General features: G+C 53.1%; 4 protein-coding genes across 4 annotated transcripts; 2 read left to right on the top strand and 2 right to left on the bottom strand.

Annotated features, from left to right (window-relative positions):
* Positions 1 to 2,007, top strand: EsH8_I_001233 (glucose-6-phosphate dehydrogenase; the record flags this gene model as incomplete). The annotated part of the gene is made up of 7 exons (XM_083268646.1): positions 1 to 26; positions 209 to 281; positions 333 to 353; positions 420 to 764; positions 825 to 1,764; positions 1,819 to 1,930; positions 2,004 to 2,007. 7 exons carry the CDS (start codon positions 1 to 3, stop codon positions 2,005 to 2,007), a joined length of 1,521 nt encoding a protein of 506 aa, XP_083119084.1.
* Positions 2,008 to 3,431: 1,424 nt separating this feature from the next.
* EsH8_I_001232 (mediator complex subunit MED14-domain-containing protein) lies at positions 3,432 to 6,910 on the top strand (the record flags this gene model as incomplete). Its single annotated transcript, XM_083268645.1, has 3 exons — positions 3,432 to 4,175; positions 4,226 to 5,415; positions 5,467 to 6,910. The coding sequence occupies 3 exons, from the start codon at positions 3,432 to 3,434 to the stop codon at positions 6,908 to 6,910; spliced, it is 3,378 nt and encodes a 1,125-aa protein (XP_083119083.1).
* Positions 6,911 to 7,526: 616 nt separating this feature from the next.
* EsH8_I_001231 (oxygen-dependent protoporphyrinogen oxidase) lies at positions 7,527 to 9,435 on the bottom strand (the record flags this gene model as incomplete). Its single annotated transcript, XM_083268644.1, has 3 exons — positions 7,527 to 8,285; positions 8,335 to 8,934; positions 8,989 to 9,435. The coding sequence occupies 3 exons, from the start codon at positions 9,433 to 9,435 to the stop codon at positions 7,527 to 7,529; spliced, it is 1,806 nt and encodes a 601-aa protein (XP_083119082.1).
* A 912-nt stretch (positions 9,436 to 10,347) lies between these two features.
* On the bottom strand, positions 10,348 to 11,901 carry EsH8_I_001230 (zinc finger CCCH domain-containing protein; the record flags this gene model as incomplete). The annotated part of the gene is made up of 2 exons (XM_083268643.1): positions 10,348 to 11,476; positions 11,528 to 11,901. The coding sequence occupies 2 exons, from the start codon at positions 11,899 to 11,901 to the stop codon at positions 10,348 to 10,350; spliced, it is 1,503 nt and encodes a 500-aa protein (XP_083119081.1).
* Positions 11,902 to 13,075: the final 1,174 nt, after the last annotated feature.

Here is a 13,075-nt window from a genome sequence, read left to right as displayed (position 1 = left end):
ATGGCCGACCACAGCTCCGCCGCAGCGTATGTCACCCCGCCTTCCTACCCCACCAAGATGCCGTTTTGCTGGTATTGCGACTCCGGAGACTCGCTCAGCATCGCCGACCACTCTGCCATCGACCCTCATTTTGCTGAGCGAGAAATCGTAATGGGCTGGTTCTGGTGTTTGGGCGCACTTTTGACTAATTCGAGCGCTCTTTTCACAGTTCCATGGAGCTGAAGGAGAACACCGTCATCGTTGTTCTCGGTGCGTCCGGAGATTTGGCAAAGAAGAAGACCGTACGCGACCACATCGCTTTTACGACCTGACAATCTGCTGACCATCTACAGTACCCTGCGCTCTTCGGCCTGGTAAGAGCTGCTGGCCCGCATTTCGATGCTATACCGCCGGCTTGGTGAGCTAACCGGGGCAAACAGTACCGAAACCAATTCCTCCCCAAGGACATCAAGATTGTCGGATATGCGCGGACAAAGATGGACCATGATGAATACATCCGCCGCATCAGATCCTACATGAAGACCCCCACAAAGGAAATTGAGCAGCAGCTCGATGACTTCTGTAGCCTGTGCACATACGTCTCTGGTCAGTATGACAAGGACGAGTCATTCTTGGGCCTGAACCAGCACCTCGAGGACCTTGAGCAGGGCAAGCCCGAGACTCACCGTCTCTTCTACATGGCACTTCCCCCCAGTGTCTTCACCATCGTCTCTCAACACCTGAAGAGGTGCTGTTACCCCACCAAGGGAATTGCACGTGTTGTCGTATGTGCCCTCTGTCCTTCTCAATTGGCCACGTATTTGCTGACATGAGATCGACTGTAGATTGAGAAGCCCTTTGGAAAGGATCTTGCCAGCTCCCGGGAGCTGCAGAAGTCTCTTGAGCCCGACTGGAAGGAGGAAGAGCTCTTCCGTATCGACCACTACCTGGGCAAGGAAATGGTCAAGAACATTCTCATTCTCCGCTTTGGCAACTCCTTCTTTGGCTCTACTTGGAACAGGCAGAACATCGACAACGTCCAGATCACCTTCAAGGAGCCTTTCGGCACTGAGGGCCGTGGCGGTTACTTCGATGAGTTCGGCATCATTCGCGACGTCATGCAGAACCACTTGCTCCAGGTTCTTACCCTCCTGGCCATGGAGCGCCCCATCTCCTTCGCGTCGGAGGACATTCGTGACGAAAAGGTCCGCGTTCTTCGCGCCATGCCCGCCATCGAGCCCAAGAATGTTATTATCGGCCAGTACGGCAAGTCTCTGGACGGCAGCAAGCCTTCGTACAAGGAGGACGACACCGTCCCCAAAGACTCCAGATGCCCGACCTTCTGCGCTCTCGTTGCCTACATCAAGAACGAGCGTTGGGATGGCGTCCCCTTCATCATGAAGGCCGGCAAGGCGCTCAACGAGCAAAAGACCGAGATCCGTATTCAATTCAAGGACGTCACCTCGGGCATCTTTAAGGACATTCCCCGCAACGAGCTTGTTATGCGCATTCAGCCCAACGAGAGTGTCTACGTCAAGATGAACTCCAAGCTGCCTGGTCTCAGCATGCAGACTGTCGTCACAGAGCTTGACCTGACCTACCGCCGCCGCTTCTCCGACCTGAAGATCCCCGAGGCTTACGAGTCATTGATTCTGGACTGCCTGAAGGGCGACCACTCCAACTTCGTCCGCGACGACGAGCTGGATGCCAGTTGGAGAATGTTCACTCCTCTGCTGCACTACTTGGACGACAACAAGGAGATTATCCCCATGGAGTACCCCTACGGTGAGTTCCTATGAACTTCTATGCCCTCTTGCGTTGTTAATAATTTGATTACAGGCTCTCGCGGTCCCGCTGTCCTTGATGACTTCACCTCATCTTATGGCTACAAGTTCAGTGATGCGGCTGGTTACCAGTGGCCTACTACCTCTGCTCAGGCTCCCAACAAGTTGTAAGTTGTGTTGCGTGCGCGTTTAGCGTAGCTACCAATAGAAGAATTGACTCTAAATTATGTTTTTGAACAGTTGAGCACACACCCCTACCTTACCAACTCCAAAAAAGCACTCCTCGGCCACTGTAACCGCGATATCCCCTGCGTCGCCTCTGTTGCGTTTTAGCAACGTATTATATCCATCGAAGGGGAGGAGGGCATAGATCTCAGAAAAGACGACATAAGCAGGGGAAGCCAGGGCACCACCCACAGGTGGAAACTGGTAGGATGATGGAAATTTCTTCTTTTGCTTGGCCGAGTCAGTGAGACTAGAAAATCAATGAAGTTTACGTTTTTCAAAGCTGTCTACTTCGTCTATTTGTCCAAGGGCTGTATGGCGCAGGATACAAAGTCGACCAAGACATGGGCCCAAGTGAAGTTGGAGCCCACGTCTGTGTGTTGGCGAGTCATTCAGGTCAAGGTACGAAGATAAAACGTCATTATTTTGGGCACCTCAACACATTCGGCCGGTTTCTACGACATACGCATGCGGTTCTTCTACTTGTCATTTCTTCGGTGACCCAATTTATGTAAAGAAATGTGTAAAATTTTGGCGCTCGGTCACTTGAAGTTCGTCTCCTCTCCCCTTCAGTGACCGGCGATGTAGGAGTAAGTAAACATTGGTTGGAATGGGGTTAATGTCTTCAAGATGTAAACAGCTCCTCCGAGGCTGCAGTGATAAGATAAGGTTAATTCAATGCGGTTAAGGTACAACTTCCGTGGTACACTACGGGACCCGCTGCCCAGATATGGTGGGTTTCATTGGTCGAGGTCACATGACACGCCGAGCCGGACGAGCAACAGGGACAATCGACCGCTGGCGCCTGCCCCAAGAAAAAAGCAGAAGGCTCAGGTTGCACCTTGACCTCGTTCCGCCCTGCTTGTCTAGCTGGCTGCACGCTCTTCCCATCGCATCACCACCTTCCCATTGAACCAACAGCCGACTACTCGATCCTTTTTGCGCATCCAACGCCCACAAATTTGCTGACGTCTGCAAAACTCGATTTTACGACCGGCGAATCGATCTCGACTTGCCGATTAAATCCCCCCCCCCCCCATTAGCGACATCGATACCGCGCCTCCCCGATCGACGATCGACCCAGGAAGTTTCCTCAGATTACCTGTCTAATCGCGTTCGGACAACATCACCCTCACACCACCGGACAGCATTACCACGATAGCCAAGGGATAGAGACTTGCACCGCGCCTCACTTGGTTGCTTCGGTTGCCTTGTTGATGCGCTCGCGCTACCCTGCTGGCTTGCGCATTCGGCGCCGATGACTTAATCCCATCTGGAAGCCATCTTGAATTGGGATCAGCCCTTGGCCACTCTTCGTCGCTTCTTCGGCACGGTTTCTTAGACGATCAAACCTCAACACCTCATCGGCCAGAAGGAACATCAGTCCAGATTTTGGGGGACGGTCGTGAGGCAGGCAACGAGGCAGGAAAGGGCCCTCCCCCGATGCCCGGAGTCGTCAACATGGAGAATGGAGGTCTGAACGGTACACATCCGAATCATGACAGAAACCTGAAGGTCAACGGGATCAATGGTGGAACGATGGAGGGTCAACCGTCGCCGAACAAGGGCAAGGCACCGGCCGATACCCCTTCTTCGTCCGGCAATATGGCGAACGGTGTCGCCGGTGGGACCGTCCAACCGCCCAACTCCCAAGGAAAGCAGCAATCTCAAATGTCTACAGGTCTCACTTTGCAGCAACGGCCAAGAATGAACGACTTGCCCGAAGAGATCGTTCACATCACCCAGGGCTATATTCCCCTGTCGACAATCGTCTCGCGACTCGCGCAACGCACCCATGAGGACCTGCAGAAAACGATCATGGAAATGGCTGCCGTTAAGTGGGTGCCGCCTGCTGTGAACGGAAATACACCCCATGGCAACGACACGCCGGATGACATGTCGGAAGGAAACAAGAGGAAGAAGATGCTTATGCTCAAGTTTGCACAAGACGCGCATTCCAAATGGGTCAAGGCTCTTGTCATAACAGATTGGAGCAGGAACGCAGAGGCTGTCAGCAAGCTTATCGACATTAAGGCGCACATTGACTCAAAGCGCATGTTGTATGACTATTCTCAAGATTTGTTGATCGATCTGAAACGATCACTTATCACCGCGCGACTACCCAACCCTGATCTGAAGACTGCCCTGCAGGTTTTGACAACAGGTGAAGCAACATGGATTCCCGAGGTATGTTGTTTTTCATGGCAACGGAGCGTTTGTCTACTGACACAAGAAAGCCGGGATACATTCCGCCGTCACCCTTGACACCTGAGGAGCAACTGAAATGGATTGACGATCTCAACACCATGCTTTCTCTGCGCCTGAACCTGGATGACTACGAGAAAATACCATATCAATTCAAGAACTACACCATACAGTCAGGTAGAGTCACCTTCAAAGTGAAAGGCGAGTTTGAGGTGGACCTGACCATCGCGGACGAGGACTTCACGAAGCAATTCTGGTTTATTGACTTCCGGTTCGCCTTTTCCCCTTCATCAAGCAAACTCTCTGATGCACTGGTGTCATTCCTCGAGGCACAGGTCAACGAGATCCTTGGCAAAGATGGCCTGGAGGGGTGCTACCGATTCCTCCACGAGTTTGTGCTTACCCACAAGATCAATGAGCTCAAGCGACAAGCCATTGAACTAAGTCGAAGCACGTGGACCGGAACATTGATGGTGGAACCCCTGAACCGAGCCTTGGCCCTTCAATACTGGACTACTCGGTACGGGCCGAACGGCCCCAAGAGCTGGGTTATGGTAGCTGTCAACAGTGCCAAAAAGACCAACGGCCAGATTGACCCGAAACATTCCAGTCGTTTGGTTGCGCGCTGGTATCGGGACAACAAGGAAGTCAAAGAGGTTCTTTTACCGTTTGACGTGGACGAGCTGTGTGCAGAAGATCTGCTAAAGACAGCTGTCGCCAGGCACGTGGAGCACATACTCTGCTCCATCCACAGCAAACTTCTTTCATATCCACGGTTTGTGAAGAGAGAATCCTCTATGACCCTCAAGATCTCCCGAACGGAGCCGATGGAGTCATCCTTGAGCATGCAACTGGGCTCACGGGACAATGTTACTCTTATAATACAACCAGTCACGGGTTTTGCGGCAATAAAACCTCACAACAAATACTCACTGACTGGAGAGAACCGTCTCAATTACGGTGGAAAGGATCCTGCCGAAGATGGTGTTACTTGCCTAGAAAACATAAGATGGGGTTATGTCATCGAAGAATTCAACCGCCGAGGACGGAGTGTGGGCTGGAAAACCTGCAAAAGTCCCATTGGAGGTGAAGACATTAAGCAGATCATACGGACACGCGAGGCTTTCCAAACCATCTTCTTACAGCGTCAAAGTCTGGACCAGGACTGGTACGTCATGGTGTCCTTGAGCCTGAGTGGCGACGAATGGTGGTTGCTTGAGCTGTGAGTTTGAACCCTGGAAAGTTGTTCATTGCGTGTTACTGACCAATATAGCGACCGCGATACGCCGACACGCCCAATCAAGTTTCACACCAGGCTACCCCTGAATCGAGGGCAGCCTGATCTGGACGACTCTTTCTGGTCCCATCTGACTCTCTTCGTTACCGGCATCATTACCCATGCTACTGATTTGCATCACCTGCACCAGAAGGAAGTCAAACACCTGACCAAGGAGTCTACGAACTATTCGTTGCCTCAGCAAGTCCGACTTCCATCCCTCGTCCTTAAGCTATCGCAAATTTTGCGACCGTCCGAGGCCGGGACACAAGATGGCTCTCGAGATACATCGAGTTTATCAGGCAATAAAAACTCGTCTTGGGCACAGGATCATATTGAAGTGAAGTTCAAGGGGCTTCAACCTCAACCTCCGGCCGCCCAAGGTCCAGATGGCAATGGTTCATCCGCCGTCGAAATACTAGAGAATGCTCGGCTAAACACTGTGGTGGACGCCATTGTCAGAGTCAAAGATAAGGCGAAATTCGCTCTGCTCAAGGGCCGCATCGACCGGGACGTATCCTTCAGCCCCAAGAAGGGCGAGTTTATATTCCGTATTCGCCAGTTGGTTGGCCAGCCCATCCTGGAGACTTTGACGACACACGTTAAATCTATTGATCGACTTGTCGGCTTTCTTGAGGCTATGGGCAAGGCAAGAGGCTCCATCAAGTGCGAGAGAGTCAGTCTTCGACAAGTCATTTTCACTTACAGCGATATTGCAATGCCTGGCGAGGGTGACGCCACGCAGAAGCCAAAGCGTTGGCGGGCATCCCTTGACTTGGCCAAAAGCGACATTCGGATGTATTTGGAAAAGGGGAACCCTCATTTGAGGGTGCTTGATCTGCTCACCACCTTGGTGAACACTCAGGACGGTCTCAAAGCTTTAACTGTCTACATGCCATTACTGCTGCCTATACTGAGAACTCTCGAAGGCATAGAATCGAAATGGGAGGCATTGGAGTCCACAAATCAAGGGCGCGTCGAGGTCTTCGCTAGGTCCATCGATTGGATTGCTGTCCGTTACACTCTCCCAAGCCCAACCGGCCAACCACGAATCCTTGTGCTGGAAATCAGAAGCAAGATGCGGCGTCACGAGGTGTGGTGGAATTTCTCTCGCGCGACGCAGAATGGACCTCTCCCGCCCGACGAGGAATTCAACAAGATTCTAAAGGGAATATGGGAATCATATGGCGATGGGTGGAGGGGCCTCATGACCGGCGCAGCTGCTAGGCCCGGACCTAGCACCATGGAGTTGCTCACAAAGCTGGACGATACTGTGCGAGCATACGCCGTGTCAGGGGACGTCGGCGAGTCACCAACAACAGACGGGACGCGTACACAGCCTGGCCAGGCTTTGTCATCAAACCAACCATTCGGGACGCAACCTGGCGGGGCCCACAGGACCAACCATGGAAGCAAGCAGACGCCCTTGGTACTTGACTGAGTTTCAATACGAGGCGGCCAGAACATGCGCAGCCAGCAGGGCTAAGGTGGGATGAGACGTCGACAAGGGGCGAAATGCAGCCCACAAGCGTACATACCTGGCCAAGCAGCAGGGTGGACACAACGCATTGTTTTCTTTTTCATCATTATTATCATTATTAGTGACTACGTGATACCAAATGGCGGGGTGGGGTACACGGGACGTGGAGGCAGTAAGACGAAGGGCGCGTAGAAACCGCGCTTTTAGAGAAAGCCGGCGGGCGCCGTGACCAGTATATGGTCGCAGTGATACCTCGAAATAAAATCGTAAATTCTGACAAGTGTACTCGGGAGATAAAGTCCATGCGAATAGTATGATGCGTGCAACAACAGCCTTTAGAAGGCCTGCGTATTGATTCATCATGGTCGTGTGTGGCCGAGGGGTTCATATTGAAGAAACGATAGGACATCTATGCGCCAAGTCAAGCCTGGTGCGGGCCATTGGGGGCAATGTATCAACAACCCCATCCAGTCCAGTCCGTTTTTCACCGGTTTGCTCCAAGTCTACGGTTTTTGTCTTGTATACAGGGTTGTTATAATAATACAGCGGCATCTGGGAAGGTTTGCCGGCCAGGTCTTCAGCGGATGTAGTTCCTCCACCCGATCTGCTCTTCAATGTCCCGTCCAATGCGGCGCAAGGACGACCGCTTGGCCTCAAAGAACTCGACATCCTGGCTCTGGAACTGGTTGAGGCCCGTGTCTCCCACATGGTCCTGCGTCGACTGGGAAACGTGGACGGCCATGTCGTACCCGGCGCGGATGCCGCCCGTGACGCCGATGCTGGTGTACGAGCCACCAGCAACGGCGAGCTTGCCGCCAAAGGCGTCGTGCAGCTCGCGGCTTGCACGACCCATGCGGTCCCAGTGACCGACGTGGTGCTGGGGAATGCAGTCCTTAGCGAACCTAGCCATGGCAAAGGAAGGCTTATCCTTGGGGATACCGAGGTGGCGCTCGAGGACGGATTTGGCCATTGCGATGCCTTCCTCCTCGGTAGGTAGCGACGTGAGGTTATTCCAGTAGTGGCCACCCATGAGCACGAAAAATTTGGTGCCCTCGGGCTCATTAGGGGCGCGTGGCACGACGTCCGAGTCGAAGAAGACGCCAAGGAGACCCTCAAGGTTGTCCTCGACGGAACGGGGGACGAGGTAGCCGACGCCACGGTGGTGGGCGTTGAGGGCGGCTTCTGGATACCAGATGTTCACAGCTAGGATGGAGACATTGGGGGAGTTGCCAAGGGAGGGCAGGGCGCCGGAGGTTACGGCGTGCAGAGCATTGCTGGTTGTAGTGGAGATGACCTTGTCGAATTGAGCAGGCGATGGCGAGTTGTTGGCCGAGAGCTGAGGCGCGTTAGAGGCTGTCTGATGGATTGAAGAAGGCGATACTCACCAATACTTGGGCAGCTTTTCGGTCATACTGCAGGCCTGTAACAGGCTCACCCAACTTGAAGGTGACATTCTTCCTCTTTCTCAGCCCCCTCTCAATGGCGTTCGGCAGGCTGCTCAAACCCTTTTCGAAGAAAACAAGTTGGTCTTTCTGAGCACCTTTCAAGTAGTCTATTAATGTCTCATCCTTTCCCAGCGAACCAAGCACGCCGATCTCGTTCCGTGGGATTATGAGAGAGTCATCTTTGATGGCCTTGGTAAAGAAGCGCCACCACGGCCCCGGCATGAAGTTCCGCATGCTGAGCTTGTCGGCGTCGCCTCCCCATATGCCATGTATCATGGCGGAGGCGAGATTGTCCGTCAACTCTGGGCGTCCCGTAGCATAACGGATGAAGTCGCTAACGGACATATCTGACGGGCGAGGCGCCTTGCGGGCCTTCATGCGCTGCCACATAGCGGTCAGGAAGCCGGGAATGACGCCCTTGAAGGCAGCCTCGCGGAAGACGTTACGTGGGTGCATGTTCACGAGGTGATCGGGGTAATAGATGTAGCGCGACGGGGATTTGATGCCCATGTACTCGCTTTGCATGTCAAGGTCTCTGATCTAGAGGGATTCGTGTCAGTAGTCGGCCTCAACATAGACACGGCTGGGACGAACCAGGTCGAATAGCACGAGATCGTCAAACTTCCATGTATCCTTTCCCATTCCCCGCAGCGTCCTCGGTCCACGTTCGAAGCGCACAGTGTTTTTCTGGCCATTGATATCGACCTCCACCTCTTGCGTATCAATCCATCCACCAAGGCGGTTGGACGCCTCGTAGACGGTGATGTTGGAGGTTTCGGGGAGCCATTTAGCCAAGTAGTGCGCCGTCGTCAGGCCGGTGATGCCGCCACCAATGACAGCTACGTCCTTTGGTACTTGTATATCCTTCGAGAAGGTTGGTTTCACCTCGCTTGACTGGGAGCTGGAACCCGCTGGTCCCCGGTCTCGTGACCGGTCTGCGGCCAGGGAGCTTGTCGAAAATTGTGACGGCGCAACGCCGCTGCGGGCGCTGATGGCCGCGCGGCAGAAGCGCTGTGAATGATATGACCTCAGTAGAGCCATGAATACATCATCCGCGATTTTGGGGACCATTGAAAAGGACAATGGCTCGGGAAAGGAGGTATGTCGGTCGTGGGAATTGTTGGTGCTAGAAAGTGGCGTCACGACTTGGAAGCTAGGATCTTGCAGCAAACAGCATCTGGAGCTAAGGTACCACCAGGGGGGGCGGGACCCACCCATTTTGAACCAACTACTTTCTACCCCAAGCTCAAGACCGGGTTAGTGGTAATTGACTCTAGGTCATATTTGCGATAATGAACCTAGGTGCGTCCTTAATGTTTACTTAAGAAATGCAGGTCAGCTACTTGAAACTGCGAGTGGCATTTGTACAAAGAATTGGGATCTGGGCAAGTATCATGAGCTTTGGGAATTGTCGACTGCACCGGGTATTGTTAGAGCCTAACGACAGTGTGTACTGTTGTGCAATAGAAGAACATCAAATGGGACATATGATGTGAGGCCAGATAAACATGTGTATTCCTTTGCCCCGCCGCTCTCATAGACCGCAGTCTTGTGGTCTTCTGAGTCGTGTCATTTCAGCTTGCCCGAAGCCACGTCTATACATGAACAAGAAAGGAATTGCACCCGTAAACGCCGAAAGTGCCATACCGCTTTGGCCATACATCATCGTCCAATTATCATACAAGAAGTCGCCGCTCCCAACCCACCATCAAGGTCTCTTGTTTTCTTTTGAGAACCTCGTCGACGATCCCACAGTCCAGTGAATTCGCAATCATCCTCCTAGGGTATACCACAGATCCGATGCGAGGCGCCATTCCGAACTTGGCCGACTCGTCCTCCCGTCCACTACTAGCTGTCGAGTCTGGACTCAACCCCTCGGAGACAACGCTTCCTGCAATGCGTAACTTCTTCGCTAGAGCTTCCTAGCTCACCAAACGTCCTCGCCACATCCTCCTAACTGATGACCTCCTGAACATTATTTTGCTCCTGGTTGACAGCGTTCTCCGATTCGGGGAGAATGACTTCCGCCTCCGCGTTTGAATCCACAAACTGACGTTCGCTAACATGGTCGCTGGTTCCATCGGCAGTCCAGACCTTGTCCTTGAAAACCCCCTGCTGGCCTTCCTCGTGGGTATAGAGGCAGTGAGGGTTCTTGCAAGGGTTGAATCTACACTTGACCTTAACATGTGTAAATTTGCAGCCTTGAGTGGTACACCCAGCACCATTGCGGCACAACGGCATATCGGGATGCTTGAAGGGGCATCTCGGATTCGTGCAGTTGGGGAAGAACTTGCAATCTTGCTCGCTCTGATGCGCGAGTCTAGCTGCCGGAGAGGGATGGCGGCCAACACATTTGCGGTTTTTGCATGCGGCGCCAAAAGTGCAAACATCGCTGATGTCGACCGTAGTGCCCGGTGGTGCCGCAGGAGACTGGTGTGCAAATTTACACTCTCTGTTGGTGCAGTGAAGGTTGTACTTGCAGACAGTGTCATCTGGGTTGGGCGGTTCGCGTTTTGACTGTGACATTTCAACGTCATCTCCTTCGCCACCTTCCGCCATCGACGAGTCTTGCTTGTCTCTGGGTTGATGTTGCCGGTTTCTGAAGTTGCCGCGAGAGTTCTGAGTCCGATCAAATAGTGACTTCCCGCGACGTCCGCCTGGGCCACCCGATTGGTTCATAAGTTGTTGCTGGAGTTGGGACATCATTTGTGCTTGTTGCTCCATCATCGCCATAAGGTCCATTTGTGAGGGTTGTCCCTGCGCCGGCATCCCCCAAGCACCAGCCATAGGGTTCAATCCCGGGGGGCCACCATGCTGACCATTCATTCCTACCATGGCGTTCAAACCAGCTTGGATATTGACTCCACGGTTGTTCATCGCTCGGCCGCCGCGACCCATACCGCCTCTCGGGCCTGTGGGGGGGCCTCTGGCATGAGAGTTGATTCTGTCGTTGCCGCGGACGCGATGGAGAACCGAGTCGCTTGTCCTATCCATAGCCTTGGTCATGTGGCCAAGCATCCGCTTCTCGCGACCGCCTCCTCGAGGATTGGGACCGTTTCGCATAGAACGTGGACCAGTCGGTCTGCGAAAAGTTAGTGACCGGCGATGTGGAAAAGGTGAGGGAAAGACAAACGCGTTCAGTTCATTCGTATCGCTCGCACCCATATCAGTGTCGAAGTCGCCAGTGCCTTGAGACATACCAGCCATGGCGTCACCTCCAGCCTGGGATCCATTCAGCTGTGCATTGAGAAGTTCTGCTTGTTGAAACAGCCATGCGGCAAACTCCATAGCGCCAGGATCCTCGGGGCCTAGGCCGAGGAGATCGGCTGAAAGCTCGGTGGCAATCTGCTCCTGCGTCCGACCATTTACAAGCATAAGAATGATATATTCGACGAGGGCGGCATCGTCGTCGGAGCCTGAGGCCCAGCCAGCCTCGACGAGCTTGGGCTGGATGGCGGCGCTCAAGGCATCCGCGAGTGGGGTGTTGAGGAGGACCTGGACCGTCATGTTGATTGGCGCCGATACGGCGAATATCGCGTCAAGCGTTCGAGTGCGCCTGCGGGTTGGGATTTGGGGGCTTTGGAGGCAAGCTGCAAGTCGAGACAAGACGCGTGACTAGCGGGTAGGAAAAATCGGCAACGACGGCGCTGGAAAGCTCTGTCGACGTGTCGATGGGTAAATCGCGCAGTGAACTGTATCGCTTGCGCTGGGGTATATAGGAAGCAAGCGATCGTTGCGTAAGAAAGGGCGTTGCAGGTCCACAAGAGCAACAAAAGAATGTTGTGTATGATGGACGGAAGTGAATGGAGATTGACAAGTGAGCCAGAGAACGTTCTTGGAGATGACGGAGAATTCAGAGGCGGACCCACTAATGAGACCTTTGATTGGATGTCTGAGAATGTATCACGTGATCTAGCTTCTTACCGGTGTCTTATTCACTGGAGAACGTTCAGGCAAATTCCAAGTGTGGCTTGACAGCATATCCCCTTTACTAATTCAAGCACATTATTCAGCGAAACGGTGCTGCCTCAGCCTCAATCCTCCAGGCTATTGTCGTGTCGCACCTTTCGACATCGTCAATTTTTGGCGACCCTGCCATCGTTTGCCAAAGAGGTTTCTTACCTGAACCCTCGTTTGGACTCGCGCAAGGCGAAAGAAGTATTTCTTTCTGTTTTTTGGGTGGTGCATGACAATATTCAAAAGCAAATAGCGATGACAAAGGAATGCAAGGCTCAATTCTGCAGGTCCAGAGGAGGTTCCTGTCCATCTGAGGCCCGCAGGACATCTGGGAACTAAGAATCTGTAAACGAGACTGCGTCTTCGAAGCTTTATCATTACATTTAGCCCCTCTCCCCCTTACCTCTTTCGTAATTATTTTATTCTACACAAAAAATTTTTTGGGTGCCGTTGGGTGATGGTAACCTGCAGCTACCTCCTGCAGCTACCTCCGGCTGAGGGTGGTGATGCATTTTGTGTACGTGAGAGGGGGGCACTGTCAAGCTACGGACTCCCCCTTCCCATCCATATCGATGACATGTTACAGTGCAGACGCAACGCGAGACCTACTGCATCTGTGGCCCCGCCCAGATAGACCCGGAGACCTTGACGTCTTCTGTCAAAACCTATACCGAAAAGGCGGTTGAATCCAACTGGAAGATAAGGGTAGATGTTACCATGAGTT

This window comes from Colletotrichum jinshuiense, chromosome 1 (assembly GCF_051148585.1).
Source record: "Colletotrichum jinshuiense chromosome 1, complete sequence".
Classification (NCBI taxonomy): domain Eukaryota; kingdom Fungi; phylum Ascomycota; class Sordariomycetes; order Glomerellales; family Glomerellaceae; genus Colletotrichum; species Colletotrichum jinshuiense.
The sequence above is the reverse complement of the archived record's forward strand: the minus strand, read 5'-3'. Positions and strand labels throughout refer to the sequence as shown.